At 42.5% G+C, this 22,611-nt stretch overlaps 1 protein-coding gene across 2 annotated transcripts in view; it reads left to right on the top strand.

The window, feature by feature from the left end:
- Positions 1 to 22,611, top strand: part of TAOK2 (TAO kinase 2) — a 48,510-nt gene that overhangs the window by 19,511 nt on the left and 6,388 nt on the right. Inside the window, exons 13-18 of one of the 2 annotated variants that reach the window (XM_087714016.1) lie at positions 2,394 to 2,630; positions 6,562 to 6,690; positions 7,667 to 7,870; positions 9,599 to 9,838; positions 18,816 to 19,028; positions 20,369 to 20,551. In XM_087714016.1, coding sequence (XP_087570142.1) covers positions 2,394 to 2,630; positions 6,562 to 6,690; positions 7,667 to 7,870; positions 9,599 to 9,838; positions 18,816 to 19,028; positions 20,369 to 20,551 — 1,206 coding nt within the window. Of the gene's footprint in view, positions 1 to 2,393; positions 2,631 to 6,561; positions 6,691 to 7,666; positions 7,871 to 9,598; positions 12,458 to 18,815; positions 19,029 to 20,368; positions 20,552 to 22,611 lie in introns of those variants that run through there. The other variant, XM_087714015.1, reaches the window with a different exon arrangement.

The following is a 22,611-nucleotide window of genomic DNA, read 5'->3' as shown; positions in this document are numbered from 1 at the left end:
CTTGAAGAGTAGCCAGACCAATATCTTTCAGAAGCCGCAATATTTGGCAAGAATGCAGGAATGAGCGAATTGTCTCCTGCAAACACCTTTTCCCTTTCACTCCTCTTTTATTCCCGATGGGAAGGGCCATTCACCCTCCACTTGTGGCCTTACTTCCAAGTCGAACTTTGTTCCTAAGCTGGTCTCTCCATCTGGCAACTCTGTGCATGCACATACTGGGAACAGGCTCCAGCTGTTTCTCTGCCTCACTGATGTCTGACTCTGAAAGCAGCTGATAACTGTCAGACGGCCCTGGCTCCCTCTCTGCCTCCGACACAGAGTCCGCATCAGAGCCTTCCCCAGACTCCAGGACTGGCCCATGTTCCTCCCCAACCTCCTCGCTCTCTTGAGACTGCCACCAGCTCCACTGGCCTCTGTCGTGCCACAACTGGGTAAAATGGTCTCGCCTTCTGTTTTTCCCTCAACAACCACCCTGTTGAGATGGATAGACTGATTAAGTGCGCAGCCAAAGTCAGTAGCTGCATTTCAAACCAGTTTCCTGGTTTCTAGTCCAGCACCTTCATCCCTACACCAAGCTTGATCTCAGTTGGATTCAGTCCTTTCATTTTCATTTTGCCAGCCTCCTTCCTTTGCTGGTGGCTTCATAAATTGCTGGTGGTTCTGCCTACTAAACCTCCTCCTTCCTTTCTCTTAGTCAATGAAGTTTCAATGTTTGTGGCATCTGGAGCCCTCTGTAGGAATTTGCTGCAGTGCAGATGTTAAGCAAGAAGCAGAGAAAATTAGGACAGAAAGAAATCTGAACTATCTGAAATGCAATAGGTTCTGCCTGTTTAAAAAAAGGGGTATATTCATTGTGAACAAGATGGCTTTGGAAAGTTATTATTTTTAACATCATTTAGAAGCTGATCAAGCAAAATAGTTTAAAGTTTCCTTGGGTGAGTCCAGAACTGTTGATAAGTGCCAGAAATCTGCACCTTTTGTATTGCGAACATTTATTTCAACTATTTTTCTAAGAGACATGAGCAATATTTATTTAAAACGTGGATGCTTCTGTTTCTTAACAGAAGCTGCTTAATTAAAATCCATGCAGTTAAAGAAATTTTGAATCATTACTAATTTGATTTTTTCAGTTATTTAATTTAGAACAAAACTTGTGCAGGGTTGGCAAACTTTCAGAAGCTATATATGATATTTAATATTTGGATTATGATAGCGGTAAAGATTGCAGAAGAAAGGGCAAGGATGTAACATGAGTAGAATCCTACCAGGTGGGCAAAGATGGGACTTCATGAGGGCACGTTTGGGAGAGTCAATGTTTTTCTTATTTTTTATCTGTGCTGAATCCTTTCTGAGCTGAATTCAGTTTTCACATGGTTTTTATGCCAAAAGTGCAAAACTAGCATTCTCAATTTCCATATGCCAAAATAAGAATCATGTTACGGTTGTTAGAAGTGTTTTTTTTCTGAATATATGTCATGTTTTACTCCTTCATTTGTTGATCTAAGCTGAGTCATCTTGAATTAAAATCTGTTAAGTTTCTTTACCATCAAGGGAAGTCCTGTGCACTAGAGGCATACTGTAAGTGGATCTGAAGTGCATAAGGGTACATAGATAAGATCCAGTCTGAGCATTCTTTTTCTACTTTTTTGAGGCTCCTTCAACAAGCTGTGCCTTTTCTTGGCCTGGCACAGTGCAAATGGTAGTGGGAAACTGCCTGCTGCTGCCCTATCTCCCATCACCCTAACCTCCTTGCCTGGAAAGTACTGTACTTTTCGGTGTATAAGATGCATCCCCCCCCCCCCCAAAAAAAAAGAGGGTGGAAATGTTGGTGCGTCTTAAACACTGAATATGGCCATTTTTGTCCTCCCAAAATCCAGCCCTGCACGTCCCATTTTTGCCAAAAATTGGGCATGCAGAGGATTTGGGAAGCTTGCAGAGTGATCCTGGGGGCTGGGGAGGGCAAAAACAGGATGCATGGGGGATTTGGGAGAGCTAAAAATGGGCCTGTTTTTTGCAAAAATGGGATGCTCAGAGAGTTTGGGAGGCAAAAGCTTTTTCTTGTTTTCCTCTTCTAAATCTTGGTGCGTCTTATACTCCGGTGCAAAATATGGTAATTTTTCCTGAGCCCCTTCAGGCACCATGCAAATCCAGGAAAAGGTATGATTCGTCAAGGATCAGTAAAAAGGGAGTGAGAAGATGCTCATACCAAATCAGAAGATCCTTGCCTGCTTCAGATCTGAATGTGCACAACACAGTGTATTATTCCTCTTACCCCATGGCAGGATTAGTTCCGTAATAAATTCATGCATGGTGTTGTTTACATATCACAATTTTGGATTAAATTAGATTTTCCTGTTTCTCTCTTCCTCCTCTCTTCCGTTTCTTCCTTTCAGGTGACTCGCCAAATCCAGGAGCATGAGCAAGACTCAGCACTGCGGGATCAGATGAGCGGCTACAAACGGATGCGGCGTCAACATCAGAAACAGTTGCTGGCTCTGGAGAACAAACTGCGGGCTGAGCTGGATGAACACCAGCTGCGCCTCGACAAAGAGCTTGAGGCCCACCGCAACAATTTCTCAGCTGAGGCTGAAAAACTGGCCAAGAAGCATCAGGCTATTTTTGAGAAAGAGGTGAGGGCGGGAGACCTGGATAGGGAGATGGGAGATCACTTGGCCAAAGGGATAGAAACTACAAATGAATTTCTGTGAGAACGGGAAAGTGGGAAAGTTTGGCCTCCAGCACAAGTTGCAGTGGGAACCTGATATCCGGTAACACAAAAATTAAGCCCCTTTTAGTAGAGTAGGCACTAAAACAGCTTATTTCAAAAGGAAAGAAGGAAAGGAAGAAAGGAAAAATTGTCAGAATTGCTAATACTAATCCCAAAAATTGGAAATATTTCCGCATTCTTGCCTGAAATAGTGCAAAGTTTCATGAGAGAAGATTGAAATCTTGCAAATGGATGGTAATTTCATGAGACGTTGGTATTTTTGTCACCCATTCTTATTGAGCTAATCACCACCTTCAGGGGTGTCACCAAAGTACTGGCAACTGTTGTAGGTGGCATATTTTTAATCCTTGGGGAAGACTCTCCAAATTGAAGTAATTATTTCCCCTATTTCCTTTTGATTATGCCTTCTCATATACATTTATACACCATTCTTGTGAGATTCAATGAAGTGTTGCAGGTTTGCTAGGGAAGAGCCTCTCTGATTAACTCACACCGTTCTGATTGTTCCCATTCCTTCTGGCCAAATCAGCAATGATCTGGTCACTTTGGTAGATCAGTATTAACTTGCCGTTGAAAGCAAGGAAATCAATTATCCAAAACAGAAATAGCTTCAATCATAACAGGTCCATATATTCCCGGACCTGATCTATTCTTTAAAATTAAAACATCCTCCCCCAAAGAATTGAATAATTTAGACAAGGGTGTTTGCAACCAAATCTCCTTGTCAAGGAGATGTTATGCCTTGTACAAATGATACAATTATTTTATATTTTTTATTAACAATTACAATTATAGAGATTAAAACAATACAACTAAAAAAAGAATGCAAAGAAAAATAGAAAGTGCAGAAAAGGGGAAAAAATAGAAAAGATACAAAAATAAGAATATAATAAAGGGGGGAAAAGAACTATACAAAGAAGTGACTTCTGCTTCATCACAAATATAAGAAATATTAGTAACTTAATACCTTCTATTAAAATATAGTACATGATCTCTTCTTCCTGCTTCCCATCTCTTGTCATCTCAATCCTGGTCAGCAAAAGTTCACTGTGAGGTTTACGGACATAAACACCATATTTATTTTAATTTGAACAAAGAAATCAACTTGATATTCCTTCCTTTTGCTTTTTACAATCCTGATCCATTTAAATAATGTCCTAGAATTTTACTTTTTTCATATTTTCTTTGTCCCCTCTACAAAATTCTTCAAAACTTTCTTCTGTAAATTGAGTATAAAAAAATTACTCTCTTAGTATAATATCCTTTTTAATTACTAAGACATCAGCCAGTTTCTTTTATATGTCCAGAATATCTTTTTCATATTATTACTATAGCTGTCATTTTAAACCCATTCAGCTCAAGTAAAACCTGTTCCTCTTTCCTAAAATCCTTGAAGCAGTCTAATTAGAGGTAGACACTTGTAAAATTGATATTGTTCAAGGCAGTCTTTCAATGTATCCCACGTTAAAATATTTTGCTTGATCTTATATTAGTAACTGTGTTCCTCTTTAATTGTAATCTAGTTCCTTTTGGTTCCTCTAACGTTGAACCTTCAAAGTCATCATGATTTTTTGGGAGAATTCAAAACAAAATAATTTTCCCATGGGAAGGATTCTTTCAATTAATTCCCAAATTATATTTTAAATCTATCTTTAACTGACTTGCAATTTTCAAAAGTCAACCATTATTTGCTTGTTTATTCTAAAATATTTTTTAAGTACTTAAACTTGTATTTAAAACTTTTTTCACTGAAGATTGAAGGAAACTCATCCAGTGTTGTAAAACTTGCCAATCCGAAGGTTCCTAATACTGTGTTTCCCTGAAAATATGACACGTCCTGATACTAAACCCAATCAGGCTTTTCAGCACATGGGTTAAAATAAACCTCCCAAAAAAAATAAGCCCTCCCCCAAAAAACTATTGAAATCCATGCGCAGCGAGAGACAGCAGGCTTTTCGGAAGTTCACCAAATCTGAAAGGGAAGGGTGCAGGGTGAATGGGAGGGCGTGGGTGAGGAGAAAGGAGAGGGTTATGATTTTTTTTTTTTTGCATGTGTTTAAATGTGCCATGTTTTGCACCCGGATCTCCTTCAGGCCCGTGTTGGATGGTTGCGGCAACTTGGGGGGAGAATTTGGGTGGGCGCAGCCCCTTGGTCACCCTTCCCTACCTCCAAGTAGGAAAAGTGGGGGAGGAAACTTGCCCCAAAAGGTTGGCAGGGCTCTAGAGCAGTGTTTCTCAACCTTGGCCACTTGAAGATGTCTGGACTTCAACTCCCAGAATTCCCCAGCCAGCATTCGCTGGCTGGGGAATTCTGGGAGTTGAAGTCCAGACATCTTCAAGTGGCCAAGGTTGAGAAACACTGCTCTAGAGAAGCAACACGTTCTGCCCAGCCCGTCACGTGTCACCCGGTGGTCGTGCAGAAGAAGTACGGCAAAGGAAAGCCAACAGCCCTACCACCCACCCTACCCCCTCTATCTCCCTCGCCGTCTCCACGTGGCCCCCAAACTTCTCAGGACCCCACCTGCCAAAGCCCACCTCAAGCGGGTGCGGTGTCTCCTTTTGACAGCCAGGCTGCCTTTTTGTTAAATGTGTCCGAACGGGCATGCTCAGTGATGTCGCTCGCCCTTTCCTTTCCTCCCAGCGCCTTTTGGAAAGTGCTGTTCCCAGAGAGGGAGGAAAGGGGGGAGGAGGAAGAGGATGCACGAGTGGGGCAGGTTAAAGGAGGAGGGGAGAGGCGCTGAGAAAGTCAAAGCCCTCCCTCCTCCCCTGTTTTTCTTCACCAGTCACACGCCCCCCCCCCCCCAATCCCAAGCATCCTGCCCTCCTCATCTCCACCCTGTCCAGCTGGTGCGGCTCTGCTTTATGAAAAGAAAAAGAGGAGGGGGAGAAAAAAGTCCCAGGGCAAGAAATGCACCTTACAGGATATCGAATATCCCATTAAGCTGCCCCTCCCCCCCCACTTTCCCTTCCTTTCCTGCCCTTCTCTTTCTCTCCCTTTTTTTTTTTTCATAAGCCCCACTGAGTCAGAGCCGTCACAGCCAGCCTCACTCACTCGCTTGGCGGTGCCGTTTTTCAGAAACTGAAGTGGAGTCTTGCGGCCCATCCCATCCCCTGCCCACTCCCTCCACCCCCGATAATAAGGCCATATTTCGGGGGTGAAAAGAAAATAAGATCCCATCTTATTTTTGGGGAAACCCAGTAGCTGAACGGCAGTCAACAAGCATTTCCAAAAGTGATTAGAAAAATTAATACCCAAACCTACTGTCCTTAAAAGCGCCAACTATGGGTTGAGCAAGATAACTCATCTCACAGACCTCTAAATCTACCAGAGATTGCAGTGTTGCGGTCTCCTCCTGAGGACCAAACTGTCTGGTGCACTTGTGGGCAATCTCAAGTCCTTTCCTTGTCCAGAAAGGAATTACAAAGAGACAATCTACTCATCAGCTCTTCATCCCACAGCAGTTTTCCATTTCTTCCCAGAGACCAAATTGTACCCTTTCTTATTTCTCTCTAAAGCAGTGGCCCCCAACCTTTTTGGTTCCACGAATTGGTGGCGGGGGCTTTGGCAGTTTCGGAGGGGATGATTTGGTAATATGCAACCTAAATCCTGCACAAATGAAACTTTTGCACTCACCCCCCACTTCAGTGGCCTGCTTTCCAATGGGCTGGGGTTTGGGGACCTCTGCTCTAAAGGATGGTTTAAAGTTATTAGTTAACATGTGCAGTAATGACTAGTTTCCCACCATTCTCCCGTCTCCTTGGATGATGTTCTGACTATGTACATGGCTATGTGCATGGCTAAACCATCTTTCTGTTCCACTCCACTTCTGCAGGCAAAAGCTGCCCTGGCCGAAGAGAAGAAATTTCAGCAACATATCTTGGGTCAACAGAAGAAGGAGTTGGGCAACTTACTTGAATCACAGAAGCGCCAATATAAGTTACGGAAGGAGCAGCTGAAAGAGGTACCCTGATTTGAAAGATGGTGAAACGTAGCAGTAGGAAGCCAAAAGTTAATTATCCCATGCTAGTTTGGCAGCTGACTTTCCAAAGTTCCTTTTGCCACCCTAAACTCTGCCTGTGACCATGAAGTCTTTCAGAGATGATGGCGATGGTGATGATGACGATGAAGACGATAAGTTAAATTTACATGTCACCCAACATCTAGCAATTCTCCTCGCAATTTGTTCTCTTATTTTGATTTTTTTTAACTTCATGTATAATGATGCAAATTCTTTCTTTGGGGGAAGGTAAAATGAGGCATTTAACTGATTTTTAGGAATATGTGGAAAACAACGTCCTAACAGACCAGAAATGACCAAATGAGATTTATGCTGTCATGCTGACAGTTCCTATAATGATATGGAGCCTGTATCTTTGAAGAGAAAGATAGAAATATTGTTGTTTTCCTGAGATGACACGATAAGGATTTTTATTTACTGAGCAAACACATAACTGTGGCAGACATGAGGGTTTTGTGTCCTCGTGTTTGTTGTTGCTCCAGGATAAAACCAAAAAGGTGTATATTAAAAAGGAAATGAAAATTTGCCTAAAGGTATAATTTATACGCATTCTTTTGGAATTCTGGGCCTGTTCTCAGCCATGAACCGTTTGCCAAGATAGCTGTCCTCAATATATGTCTTGATATATGAGTGGGAGATAATGAGACCTGTATTCCAAAACCCTTGGGCTGATTCTATTTGAAGGAATCTACCCACAGTCTTTTCCAGTCTTGTACCCAAATGTTGGAGGGGTGATGACTGTACTTCCCCACATATAAATTCGCATGTCACATAATTCAACGGTATACTGAATTGTGTGTTAGAGTGTCAGATGAACTCGGTCATTGCAGTTTGTGAATACGCTGCCCTTCAATAGCCAAAGCTTAGCCCTATTTTTCAACAAAGGAGGGTTCACTTTTTCGTGTTACTTCTTTTGCAGGAGTTGCAAGAGAATCAGAGCACACCCAAGCGGGAAAAGCAGGAATGGTTGCTCAGACAAAAAGAGAACATGCAACATTATCAGGCCGAGGAAGAGGCCAACCTTTTGCGGCGCCAGCGGCAGTACTTTGAGCTGCAATGTCGCCAATACAAACGCAAGATGCTGCTGGCACGCCATAACTTGGACCAAGACTTACTGCGGGAGGTGGGGACCAGTAATGGGTGCCTGATGGGAGCAGGAAGGGGGTGTCTGTCTGTGCTTGAAAAGCAAAACTGCAGGAGGTGTACTCTGAGGGGTGGGTGTGTTGAGCAGGCTAAATTGTGTATCCCTTTTTCCACCCGTATCTCTTTGGAAAGATGGCATAATGAGCAGTTACTTGAATGCCTGCCTTTGCGAGCTCTTTGTGACATTTATTAATTAAATGCCATTTAATTAAATTAGTTAGGCCACCCAATTCCATAGCAACTCTGAACAGAGTGTAATATTCAACTGTTTAAAATATTACAATACAAAACCATATATAAACCGTTCTGAGGGAAAATAGCACAGCCTCTAGCAAACTAGTTAGGAGGAGTCTGCCATCAACTTTAGTCCAAGGCCCAGAGAGCAGCCAGGTTTTAAGAGGTTGTTTAAATTATGCCAGGTTGGAGGCTATATGAGTCCTGAAGGGAATGATTTTAGAAGACAGGGGCTCTGCAGCATAAAAAGCCCACACTCTTTGGTTCCATTGTGTAAATAAATGGGAATCAGACCATGTTGACAGTGCCAGTCATGAACAGACAATCCACCGTGCATTATAGGTAACTAGGCAACCAGTGACCCATCTGGCCATCCTTTCAGAGATGTTTCCTTACCAGATTCCTGAATGACAGAAGCTCTCATGTAGCGCCTTCACTGGAAAAACTGCCTATGTTGAACTGCATAGCACAATCAGACATCAGCACAGGAAATATTTTATGGCATGTATTATGTCATAAACTGTTTTATGATCATTTTGATGTCATAAAATGTTGCATAAAATTTGCCAAATTTCAGTTCCATGGGGGTTATGGGTCCCAGATTTTGGACACATTAAGTAAATGAATCCATTTGAGGGACCGTCTGTTCAAAAATTCTTGCCTAAAGCACCATTTCACCTAGTTAAAGGTTATGGAAACTGGAGCTTTAGAAAGAGAGAAAAGCAGCATCTTGAATTGCCCCTGGAAGTCTATGGATAAGTGCAATTTCCTAAGAGTATTCCTGGCCACAACTGCCACTGGCTGTTTGAGCAGGAGCTGGGAGTCCATGCAAATCCTCAAATCGTGCAGCAGTCCTGAAGGGGAAAGTATTAGCCCTTTGAAGACCAAAGTTAGAATCTCTCCAGATCTGGGTAGTACACATACTCAAAACCACTCAGTCTTCTCAGAGTTGGGTGTTTCTTTCCATTCCAGATTCACATAACCTCAAGGACTGGAACAAGACCTTGTGACAGTCACCTGATCAGCCCAGAGTCAAGACATACAGTTGGAGATCATAATCATGACACCCAATGCAGTCTTGTTTAGATAGTACATAGTACATGTCAGGCATATTGCGTGGGGTGCATTGAGTTCTAATCCACCATGTGTGTCAAAAGTCTCAGACTTGATCTCCCTGCCAACAGCAACTAAACCCAACTACAGAGAAGGGAGGAGAACCACTCCCAGTCCCTAGATGGTCCAGAAGGATGTCATGGTTGATAGTATCAACTCTCATATTGGTTCACTTACACAGATAGGATACTGTCAAAGGGCAATGAAAAAGAGTTGCTGTTGTAGGGCCATCAGAAAAGAGGGTACTCATTGGACAAAAGGAAGAAAAGTGCTGAATATTTCATATATATTGGAACCATAGATAACTCTTTCTGGAACATAACATTCTCATTCTGCTCTCTTCCCCACCCCCGGCCTCTAGGAACTGAACAAGAAACAAACACAGAAGGATCTGGAGTGCGCCATGTTGCTGCGCCAGCATGAGTCCACCCAGGAGTTGGAATTTCGTCACCTTCACACTGTCCAGCGTACCCGCACAGAGCTTACCCGTCTGCAACACCAAACTGAGCTGTCAAACCAGCTGGAATACAATAAACGCCGTGAACAGGAACTGCGCCAGAAGCATGCCATGGAGGTCCGGCAGCAGCCTAAAAGCCTCAAAGTAGGTGCTACCTACACGCCACCTTGCTGCCAATTGTGTCCAGAAGGGCAGGTTGTGGGAATTCTGGAGTCAGGGCAGGGACACCCAGGGGTGACAGAAATGGACAGATATGAGGCTGGAAGTCTAGACTCCGGAGAGGACCTTTTGGGTGGGCATGGTCCTTGTGACGGTGTGGTGGGGGATCAGGAGCATCTGGCAGATTTGGAATACCTGTACACAGAGAATCTAGATCAAAAAGGGTGTCAGTTGGATGTCCTGGAGTCAGATTGTGTTTGTGATGATCCAGGTGATGGCACACATGTTGGAGAAGTTTTGGAGTCAACTCAGGTTGGAGCTGAGGTAGTCAATTTGGGAATAAAATACCCAGACCTTTTAGACGTGTACACACATACAAAGGACATTTTAAAGTCTGAGTTAGACAGTCATGAACAAATGGTCCAGGAATGCAATCAAGAGGAGGAAGCTCCAGAGCTGGACACAGCACATATTGAGTCTCATGTCCAAGAATGGTCACCAAAGGGCGTTCTGGGCTTGAGGAATCAGGTCGTGGAGTCCTTAATGTCAAAAATGAGAGATTGTGGAGAGGTGAAGCCAGATTGGCCCTGCATGGCAGATATAATTCCAGATGGGCAGGAAGCAGAAAATTTAGAAGAAAGACAGGAGTGTCTGGGGCTTGACGAGGAGGGCCATGAGGTCTTTGGTTCAAGCAGCAAAGGCTGGATTTTAGACTATTCTGTGGCAAGCCTAAAACAGCAAGAGCTGTATGGTGAGGAAGTTACCAATGTAGATCTAAGCCAGAAGTTTTTTGGAGAGCTGGATCACTGCGGAGATGCTTCTGAGGCTCTGCTGCCAATCTGGGGGCGACCAGGCGTTCCAGAGCCTGATGGCCAAGAAGCCGATGATGAGCTAGAACCATTTCTATGCAAAGAGGATTTGTACGCTCAGTCTCTCCCCACTATCCTAGAGGAAGTGTCCTTGAGAGGTTCAGGCGATGGCTGCCTAGCCGGCGACGATCCCTACAGTCAAGAGGGAGCTGGCAAATCCCATCCAGGGGGCTCTCCGGTGGCAGCCGTTTTACCTCATGTTCTCTGTGTGGCTTTGGCCTTGTTGGTCTCTGCATATCCTTGTGCCCCCACTCTCCTGCTTTTGCTCGCTGCTCTCTGGGCCCAGGGAGGGAGTTTCCAAGATATTCTCCTGGCCCTTGAAGGATTCCTAGTGGGCCTGGCAGTTACATACACCTTGTTGCACTCTGTTTTTCTTCTCTCCGGGTCCTCCTTTCTTCTTCTTATCAACTTGGGGGGAACGGTAGGGGTGGTGGGGTTGAGTGCCAACAGGGGGCGCCTGTATGTTCCGGTCATTCTTTTGGCCTCCTACCTCTTAGCTTCTCCCTGGGTTTTCTTGCCCCTTTATCTCCTGGGGGCCCTGGCCAGACACAGCCTAAAGGGATTTCCCCGCCATGCCCGTCGGTTTTTGCTCTTGGCTCTCCTGCATCTCCCACATCCAGTTTTCCGCATCCTGCAGCGCCTGGGGCTGGTTAGCGAACGGGGGCTCTTCCGCCTTTTCCCCAAAACAAACAAAGGCAGCTTCCGAAGTCGTATCCCAGTATTATCCCGCCAGCGGCAGCCACCCCTTCCCTGGCACCATCGGATCCTTGCTCTCCTTGCCAAACCGATCCGTACCCTCAACAGGATCCTCACCAAGGTGATCTGCGCTCACTTGCCCCCTTCTGTGCTCCACTGTCTTAAGGGCTTGTATGTTCTGAAGGAAGAAAAGCCCAGCCGTATCCCCTGCTTAGTGGCACGTGGGGCAAGGTCCAGAAGCCATCCCAGCGGGCCAGTGAGACGGTTGAATAGAAGCAGTGGTCGTGTGCGTGTGTCCCCAACTGTCAGGAAGCCCTGGAGATAACGGCCCTTAGTATCTTGGGTTTCTAAACCCTGCCTAACTTTGTGATACAAGCCATTTCAGTTGACCTGCCTTTCTCTTACATGGCAATGTTCTGTGCAGTGGGCCAGCTTCTAGAAGTCTGGGGAATCAGACCGAAGCCCTTTTTCAGTATTTACTCTCAAAAGCAATTTTTTTCTCTCCCTCCAAGGTTTGTTGATGTTTTGCTGCCTTCTTACCAGGAGGTTCTGGGCAGGATGCGTTTGGTAAAAGAAGCTTTAATATGGGCAGAGCAGAGAACCAAATGTTTGTGCAAGCTCTGATTGTTTACATATTGGGTGTGGACAGGAGGTTTTGTCTTGTGCTCATTGTGTCAACGAGGAAAGAATCACCCGAGGCCCCTTTGAATCAGCTATTTGGGAGGACCAAATATTTCCTATTTCCATCATCTGGGATAAGGTGTTGAGCTCCATGTTTGCCAAAATAATAATAATAATAATGTTCTTAAAATTCTTTCCAATAACCCCTATTTAAAATATCCAGTAATGGCTGCTTTTTCCATCTTCAGCATCTCTTGCACAGTGAGAAGATACATAAGTGTCTTCATTTCAAGCCATTTTTATCTTCTGAAAAGCTTTGAGTTCCAATTCCTGCTAAAATACACTAGTTCTTCATCTGCCACAGAGAAAGAACCTCCTTATGAAATCTTGAGAAATTAAACATCTTTTTAAAAACCAAGACCTTCAGCTCCTGAGTGTTTGCCTAGTTTAAGTGATTCTTTCGCCGTTCGTATATACTTCCACCTTTGGTATGTGTGTGTGCATGTTTACACACACATACATATATTTATCATTTTTCACCATATTTGTAACAATCCCCCTTTTTAAAAGTTTGAACTTGAATGTACATATTTGTATTTGTTTGTGGGTAGGTTGGTAAGCTTTATATAATTTTTTGTGGAGGGAGGAAAGGAGGGCAAACAGAATTTTTAAACAATACAATTCGACTGAAAAGGGGAGAAATTCATAAAATGACAGCTTATTGCTGTACATTTTTTCCACTTAAAACAGTAATTGGCCATCCAGTAGCTTTTTTTTCTTTCTTCCTTTTTTAAATGAAAAACCACACGCTGGCATTTGAAATGAATGGCTTGGCATTGTAGTGGTTTGTTTTAGTGTAGGCTGTTGCATTTTGGTCGAAGAAAAAAAACAACACCAAATATATATATATATATATATATATATATATATATATATATATATATATATATATATATATATATATATATATATATATATATATATATATATATATATATATATATATATATATATAATGTTTCTATGTGCTTTGGACTCTGCAGCCAAGGCATAGGCAACCTCTTTTAAGTTAAATATAAACCAAAGTTGTTTTGCCTTTTAATGCTTCCCCCAGTGTGGTTTGGCAGGAGAGCAGCCTTTTCATTTTATTTTTATTTTTATTTTTTACAAAACTGGAAACCCTAGACAATGGGTGTCAGACTCGTGGCATCAGGCTGCGTCATGTGACATATCTGGACTTTTTCTCCCTTTACTAAACTGGGCGGGGTCGGGGCCAGCAAGTGACGCAGCGGGCCACGAGTTTGACACCACTGCCCTAGACCATCTCTAAAGTGCAAGGGTGGATCTCCAAACTATAATGTTCCATTTTTGTTTTCCAGGGACCAGCTATGCTTTTATCCACCAAAGAATGGGGTAACTGCCTCATAATATCACAGCCCCCCCCTTTTCTTCACTTTTTATACTTCTTTTAAACTCTGCTACCCTATCATTTCCAGTAACCATTTCCTTAAGCTTTAGGGTGAACACAAGTCTCACTGGCTAGTGTGACATGCTTGTCCCCAGTTCCCTCTAGCTTGCTCCTGGTGACCCTGTCACCCTGGGAGGAAAATCCTATTTGTTTTCATCCAGTAAATAGCCAGGTTAGAGAGTTCTAGAAAACCCAAATGCTTCTGTTTTTTCCCTATATGAATCCAACAGTTTTTCCCTTTTTAACTTTGAGCAGGTAAGCACTAAACTCTTATCACAGCCTTCCCCACTTTTTAACTCCAGTATCCTGATCCATTTTAATTGTGACATTCTGAAATCCTCTGCATTGGGTTGACTTTGTCAAAAAAATAAGGGGAAGCTGCTGTATAAAATCCAGTTCAGTTTGCATTAATTATTTTGTTGGATAACTAGCTTTTAAAGGTTTTATTTATTTGATAGGGAACAAAACCAAAAGTCCAGTGAATTCTATATAAACATATATCATCACAGAATCCATATTTTTTTTAATCCACTCAGGATGTTTATGTGACTGACAACAAACAGTGTGATCCTGAATTCTCCGACTTTGACAATAAATCCTGTTTGTTGCAGTAGCAGTTAATTTTAAAAAATTGGCTTTGCTAAGAGTTTTATCTTTCGAGTTCTTTATCAGCTGCAGGCAATACCATGTTTTATAGAATTAAATCAGTTTGAAGCAGTCTTCATTTCTATTTAATTTGGTAGAATATTTTTAAACAGTTACTTCTGTGCATTTCCATATATTTTTTTCAGTTCCTTATATTCATTCATGTTGTAGTTAGTCCAGTTCCCTCCTCCCAATTTTCAAATCCACCCATCAATTCATTTCAGATTATCCTAAATTAGATATAATTCCATGTTCATTGATTCTGGCTTTTGGTCCCATGTTTGCATAAAGCACATACCTTGTATTTCTCCCTTTTTTGGTTCACCTATGATTTTTTAAATTTATTTCAGTTTTGCAACATCTGTGGATTTGTGTATTTTTTAGCATTCCTCTTAATCTTTTTTTTTTTTTGGCCAAGCTTGTTTTTATTAATCTAGATTCTATTTTATCCATTTTAATAATGTATTTTGTATACCCATTTTTGTGTGTTTGAACTATGTTTTTTTTCCTCTATCTTCACATTTAAAAAAAGCTATGTTAAATAATTTTTAATTTATTTCTCCCATTTCATGTGGCGGGGGACATTCTTCTATGGTTTATTTATTTCTCCCTTCCCTGTTGTGGATGCATGTGAAATTTTGAAGGAAAAAGAAATAAAAATTCTGCACCACAATTTACCACCTCTGTATTGTGAGTTTTGAGTTTGATGTGATTTGATTTTTAAGAAAATAGGGCACTTAAGCTTAAAAACAGGGCTATCTGTCTATTTTCATGCACTCTGTGCCAAAAACATCCTCAAGTGATGTACTTTTAGATTTCCAAAAGTAAATTATTTGGAGGGTGTAACTGGAGTTATGTTCTTCCACATCCCACTATTACTTTAATTCCTAGTACCTCTTTCTGTCTATGACCTCTCAAGTGTATGAGGTGTTCATGAAATGAATTAAAATAACATACAAAGGTGAAAAATGTATAATTTAGACAGGTTTTTTTCTACACCATTTGTGGTTTGGGGTCATTTTAAATGTTGTCCAAAGAGTGATGAAAGATTGTAGCCATGAAAAGAATACTCTTGAAGTTTAGCATAAATTACAGATAATTGAGTGGGTTTAGATATAAGGGATGTCATCAGATATGCAAGGAAATAAACATTTTGCTCATCAATATGAGCTTTGGGGTGAATTAGACTTAGTTTAAATTAAAAAAAGAATAGCATTTCCTTGGCAGCTCAAAACTTCTCCATAAACTCACACCATAATTGGAAACATAACTTATAAAGGGGAAAAAAAACATGTAATTTGGACTAACCCCACTCCTTGCATCACGTTTTGTGATAGTCAGGTGGATTCCTGCCTGGTGTATCAATTTTTGCTCAAAATGCCTTCCTTCCCTTTGTGTTTTCCTTGTGGCCAATTTAGCATGGATCATGGGGGATGTAGTCCACATAACTGGAATGAACCAAATTGGGAAAGCTGGTGTTGGCATTCTTCACAAATTATTTTAAACTAGTAGGTTGTTCAAATTTTGTATTGAATTGTTTGGCATGACTGGCTGACAGAACAATAAATCGCTAAAAGGCCTAGACAAGGAACTGAACTTTTCCGAGATTTAAAAATCATTTATGAAGTTTGTCCTTGGTAACTTGCAGGTCCAATTTTGTCGAATGTATGAAGTTTGTGTCCATCATAACATTTTGTATAATGAGAGTCAACAGATAATTCGCCACTGTTGCAGACTCCTGTCTCTCAAAATCAGCTGAGTTTATTCTATCGATGACTGAAAAATAATCTTTTGGGTTTTGCTAGGCAAAATGGGATGTCCATTTGACATCTTAATGCCAATTTGACATTTCCAGTTGACATCTTAATGCTGAAACCTGCTCTCCCATCCTTCCTTCCACTTCTCCGACATTTATTTTGAAAGGAACCTAAATAGTGTGTAGATTAGAAGAGAAGGACTAAAAGGACATTTTTAAAGTGAGTGCAGGTGGATTGGAAGTTACCATCAAAAGAGCTAAGTCTTCAAAAGGTATCCTGTGAAAACTTTCCGACCCTCTGAAAATGAAGAATATTTCTGTTGCAAAGCAGGATAGAGGATGAAGAGCCATCATCAGCTTATTGGAGAATTGGTGTTGAGAATATCACCTACAATCTATATTTAGGCCATGATGTGGAGCTGCAGTGATATCATTTTTTTTATCCAGATTATGGTAATTTGCACTGGTTTTTTTTCCACTTTTAGAAAAACCAACATGTAGTTGTCTCAAAGCTGCTTTTTCCAAAGGCAGCCGGATTGCTTTTTCCTTGAGGAAGAAAAACAAAATGTTTGATTCTCACCCAAGAAATTCATCTGTTGTGATGGCGATGGTGTGTGTGTGTGTGTGTGTGTGTGTGTGTGTGTGTGTGTGTGTGTGTGTGAGAGAGAGAGAGAGAGAGAGAGAGGGTTGGAAGGACAGGTACTGACAGTTGAGACTGAATGTGGGAGGTGGAAGGATAGGTTTGGACTGTGTGTGTGGTGGTGGAGAATGGAAGGATTGTATTTCTTTGCAGTCATCTGGTCATTAGGGCTCTCTCTGAGAGCTGTTGAGACCACTTGGGGTTTTATTTTTGTCCTCGGGGTCACCTGAATCAGGGGTACAATTGTGGAATCTTCTTGGAACTTTTGTGTTGTAGGCTGGAAGTAGGTGAGGCACAACCAATGGCACTTTGATCCAGGTGACCCTCAGGGCAAGATAAATCCCCAAATGGCCTCAAGAACTCTCAGGGAGAGTATTAACGACCAGATGACTTCAAAGAAATGCAGTCCTTCCACCCCTGCCATCTGGTCAGAACCTATCCTTCCATACCCCACTGATCAGTCTCAACTGACAGTACCTATCCTTACGTATCACCATCACACCCCTGCCATCGGAATTAATGAAGTTTTTTTGGATGAGAAACAAAATGTTTTGTACTTCTTCCTCAAGGGGAAAAAACAGTCCAGTCATCTTTTGAAAAAGCACCTTCGAGAAAGCTGTGATTCGGATGACTGAGAATCTCCACAGGCATCCAATATGCAGTTGTTTAGCACACTCCAGAGCGTGCGTGTTAAGTTTCTGATATAGTTCAGAATCTGTCGTCTCATTCATTTGTGCCTTTTATATTCAGGAATATAAACTCAGGAAGAAACAAACAGGCACATTTTTATTGATTGTTTGCTCAAGATTTAAGCCTCTTGAGCAAGCAGACCCCTTGTAAATTTCTCTGCTGAGGCATCTTTGGCTGTCGCCTGGTCATCAGTGAAATACAGATAACTAGGAAATAAAATCACTGGGGAGAACTAGCTAGAACCCTTCAGCTGCTTCTCAGTTCATAATACAGTTAGTCCTTGACTTACGACCACAATTGGGGCCAGAATTTTCATTGGTAAGTAAGCCATACCCGATTTTACAACCTTTTCTTTGCCACATTTGTAAATCAAACCACTGCCATTGTTAAGTGGATTGTATGATCATTAAGTGAATCCAGCTTCCCCTATGGCGTTTCCTTGTCAGAAACCCGCAGGGAAGGTCTCAAATGGCAATCACATCACCCCAGGATGTTGCCACCGTTGTAAATAAATGCTGGCTTGCCAAGTGCTTGAATTTTGATCGTGGGAATGCGGTGACGGTCATTAAACGAAAGGTTGTAAATCGAGGACTGCCTGTAGGGAACTTCTAGCAAGTCTCCCTTCCTGTCCCCATTGTCCTAGTTATCCCACAGGGAGCCATCCTCCCACGATGGAATATATGAAGCTTCTTCATCGACCCGTTCCATTGGTTTTTCCCCTGCAGCCTTGTGCCACTTATCCTTCCTGGGGTCTTAGGCAGAAAGAAGACCCTCTTTAGGCAGAAAGAAGACCCTACCTCACGAGCTGTGTCAGCCAATGCATACTGCATTGTTCTTTCAGAGGCAAATCCCATTTTGGGGTATTTCTAATTTAATTGGGTATGTCTAGCCTATTGAAAAGAAAGACTAAGGATGACATTATAGCAGCATTCCAGTATTGAGGGGCTGCCCCAAGGAAGAAGGGATCAACCGATTCTCCAGAGCACCAGAAGGCAGGACAAGAAACTCAGCAAGGAAAGAAGCAACCTAGAACTAAGGAGAAATTTCCTGCCAGTCAGAACAATTAATCAGTGGAACAGAAATTGCCTCCAGAAGTTGTGAATGCTCCAACACTGGAAATTTTTAAGAAGATGTTGGATAACCACTTGTCTGAGCAGGGAGAGAGGGGGGGTTGGACTAGAAGACCTCCCAAACCCCTACCTATTCTGTTATGTTGTTATTTTTCATCAAGCTACCAGGCATCTTTTCACTCCATTAAAGTTATTTGGATGAGCTGAAGCTATTTCATACTGATGTTAACTTTGATTTAAGTGGGAACATTAGAAGGTAAAATTATTGAGTAATACTACATTTAGTTTATTCCCACCAAAACCCCCACTGGTGGGAATTGTTTGTCTAATACATGCTCCTGTCTCTCTTTCTCTCTCTCTCTCTCTGTCTGTCTCTCTCCTTCTCTTCCTTTCGCATTTGTTCTTTATTTGCCATTCTCCTTCTCCCTCCTCTGGTCACTGGCATTGTTCTGTTTTTGTTTTCTTGTTTCCCCCCTTTTTCTCCTCTTCCTCCTCTTCCTCCCCTAGTCCAAAGAACTGCAAATTAAAAAGCAGTTTCAGGACACCTGTAAGATCCAGACGCGGCAATACAAGGCCCTTCGCAACCATCTCTTGGAGACCACCCCGAAGAGCGAGCACAAGGGGATTCTCAAACGTCTGAAGGATGAACAGACCCGCAAGCTGGCCATCTTAGCCGAGCAGTATGACCACAGCATCAATGAAATGCTCTCCACCCAGGCCGTAGGTACCCTGCGCTGCCCTCCCCTTGGGTGGGAGAGAGGGAGGAATCGGCCGTTCGGAGAAAAGCGTTTCCCAACTATGCTTTCAATCCCAAGCCCCAACCAATTCCTTTTTTTTTTTTTTTTTAGTTTTTCTTTCCATCCTCATCCCTCTTCCCCCAGCTTTGGCCAGAAAAAGTTCAACATAAAATGACCAGTCCCATTGGATTGGGCTGAGTATTTGAGGTAGAATTTATCTACCTTGAATAAAGCCCAGGAGATTCAGTGGTGGGATTCAATTTTTTTTACTACCAGTTCAGTGGGCGTGATGTGGCGGCATGGCAGAGGAAGGATATTGCAAATTCCCCATTCCCCACCCCACACTCCAGGACAAGGATACTGCAAAATCCCCAATTCCTCCCGATCAGCTGGGACTTGGGAAGTAGAGAATAGATGGGGGCAGAGCCAGTCAGAAGTGGCATTTACCGGTTCTCGAACTACTCAAAATTTCCACTGCCAGTTCTCCAGAACTGGTCAGAACCTTCTGAAAACCACCTCTGGAAAGATTGCTTTAATCATTAAAACATGGCTTTGATTGTATACCAGTTTAATTGTCGTGCTTTTCCCCCAAAAGAACAGTGGAAGAGAAGATGCTGAGAGTAACACATTTTAGAGAGCCATAATTGCTTGCTCTCAAAACTGTAGTCCCCCAAGGCTTCCTTGGAAAGAGGCTGGCTGCCAAGCCACAATGTCCGTTGATCACAAGGCTCCGAAGCATGCTTTTCTCTGTAGCATCTTCTTCACTCCCAAAGAAACCCTTTCTGAGATGGGTGTCTAGTTTTAAAGCTCTGGGGCTGGTAGAGTTCCCTTTGCCATAACTGCATAAGGAGTATCAGCTCTTTGATCTCCTGACTCTGTAAGCAACGTGAACAAGACCAGCAATTGTTTGGTCTTAAAACGGACTCTTCCACCTGCACCGGCCCTTTTTTTAGGACCAGGTATGAGGTGCTTTCTAAACAGAATCCAAGAGGTACCCATTGTCCTTCATTGAGATGGGAGATGCTCAGCTAAGTTGAATTTCTAGCCATCGTCAACTGGGAAGCCCTACCACAAGAAGGAATTTTTGCTGTATAATCTTCTTTGAGGCAGCGAGACCTCCAGCAACAGCTTTGCAAAGCAGACAGACTAAATGGTAGCCATCTTACAGATTTCTGCCTTTAGCCTGAGGCCAATGCCCATTCCAGAAGCATAGGGAAACTTAGATTATGAAGACCTTGTCTGTCCCTTTAAAAGCCATGCTATCCTACAGAGGGGGTTTTGTGATGTAGGACTTATGTCTTCCTCCTCCTCCTCTCTTCCTAGCTGCGTTTGGATGAAACTCAAGAGGCAGAATACCAAGTCCTAAGGATGCAGTTGCAGCAGGAGCTCGAGCTGCTGAACGCTTACCAGAGCAAAATCAAGATCCACACCGAGGCCCAGCATGAACGTGAGATCAAGGAGCTGGAGCAGCGGGTGTCTATCCGCAGGGCCCTCCTAGAGCAAAGAGTAAGTATGTCCCGCTATCCCTACCTCTCCAGAACAATCTATGGAGCTTGGGGGGGGGGGGGGATTTCCACAAATATTGCAGCACCCAGCCAGGTTTTTGGTCCCATCGTCAATCCCAATCAGGGCCCCACAAATGTGAATTGTTCTCCTACATGCAAATCTGAGCTATTTACTCATGTCAGTACTACACTAAAGTTTTGGCAAACCACAGAGGATTTTCTGATATCCCCTTTTAACCTCCCACACTGACATTCCTGATTTCTTTTTTCGGCCTTTGGACATCGCTGTGCCCACCTGGCAGCTGAAAATAGAACCTTTTTCCTTGAGTTCTGAACATCAGACTGTTTCTCCGGCAAGAAGTTAACCATTACTAATCTATAATCACTTGAGAGGCCCTGTCTGAATCAGCAAACTCTTAATTACTGTAGCGTAAATAATTTCACTTTCCTGGCTATAGTTTGCGGTGAGCTGTTCTGAGGTTTGTGGGTGATGTTCTCCTTGAACCTTCTGCATAGGTTGGGAGCTCCAGGTTCCTGGCAGTGGCCAACTATCAGGGTGTTGAAGACTAATAGAGGGGGAAAAAACTATTTTATGAAGTTTGCTCCTGTTGGGTGTGAGGATGGTTTCTTCAGTAGGAATTCTCATAGGAGAAAGTTTAACAACATCCTGATGGCATTGTATCAGTAATGTTTTGTTAATTGGCTTCCTGGAGGGATCTAATTGGTCACTTGAGAAAGGCTAGTGGATTCTCCTAAATTTTTAATGTGACTTGGCAGATTCTGTTGTGTAATGCTTTGAGCCATAAGGTGCCACTTCTTGCCTGTGAAGTCACTCGATGATATTAATCCTTCCTCCTCTTTGTTTTCCATAGAAAGTAGAGAGGGAATAACAATACAGGTGGTCCACAACTTATGACCACACTTGAGCCCAAACGAGACCAGAATTTCCTTTGCTAAGCAAGGCAGTTATTAACCATGTCACATGTGATTTTTATAACCTTTTTTGCCAGGGTTGTGAAACAAATCATTGCAGTTGTTAAGTATATCACACAGTTGTTAAGAGAATCCAGCTTCTCCCCGCCACCCACCCCCAATTGACTTTGCTTGTTGGAAGCCAGCTGGGAAGGTTGCAAATGGTGATCATGTGACTTTGGGATGCTGCAACCATCCCATAAATACATGCTGGTTGTTAAGCGCCCAAATTTTTATAACGTGACCATGGGGATGCTGCAGTACAGGTAGTTTTCAACTTGAGACCACAATTGAGCCCCAAATTTAGGTGAGAAATTTGTTAATTGAGTTTTGACGGATTTTACGACTTTAAATGAATCACTGCAGTTGTTAAATGAGTAACACGGTTATTAAATGAATCCAGTTTCCCCATTGACTTTTGCTTGTCAGAAGGTGGTAGAAAGAGGATCCCATGAACCCAAAACACAGCAGCCAAATGTAGATCATGTGACCATGGGGATGCTGCAATGGTCATAAGTGTGAAAAGTGGTCGTATGTCCCTTTTTTCAGTGCCATTGTAACTTTGAACAGTCATTAAATGAACTGTTGTAAGTTGAAGAGTAAATGTAGTCATGTGCAAGGACTGGTTTGAAGTGACTTTTTTCAAGACCATGTAACTTCCAAATAATTGGTTGCAAGCCGAGCACTACCTGTATTAGTGCTTTGAGTAAGAAAAAATATTTGGAATTTTAGGGTTTTCTTATTTTTTTTTTCTGTTCTGTACTTCTACAGCTGTTTAGATGAAGTTACCGTATTTTTCAGAGTATAAGATGCACCCTTTTCCCTCAAAAAAGAGGCTGAAAATCTGGATGCATCTTATATACTGAATACAGCATTTTATGCCTTCGGAAGCCCCACTCCCTTCACCAAAATGGCTGTGCAGAGCCTGCAGGAGGCTTTCAGAGAGATCCTGGGGGCTGGGGATGGCAGAAATGAATGGAAAACAGGCAGTTTTTTGTTCAATTTTGCCCCCCTCCAGCCCCTAGGAGTACTCTTTAAGCCTCTTAAAGGCCATGCATGCAATTTTTTTTACAAAAAACAGGCCCTTTT

Source organism: Thamnophis sirtalis, unplaced genomic scaffold (genome assembly GCF_051295495.1).
Source record: "Thamnophis sirtalis isolate CommonGarterSnake01/CBP01778 unplaced genomic scaffold, rThaSir2_p1.2 scaffold_4, whole genome shotgun sequence".
In the NCBI taxonomy this organism is placed as follows: domain Eukaryota; kingdom Metazoa; phylum Chordata; class Lepidosauria; order Squamata; family Natricidae; genus Thamnophis; species Thamnophis sirtalis.
This window is presented reverse-complemented; position numbering and strand designations above follow the sequence as displayed.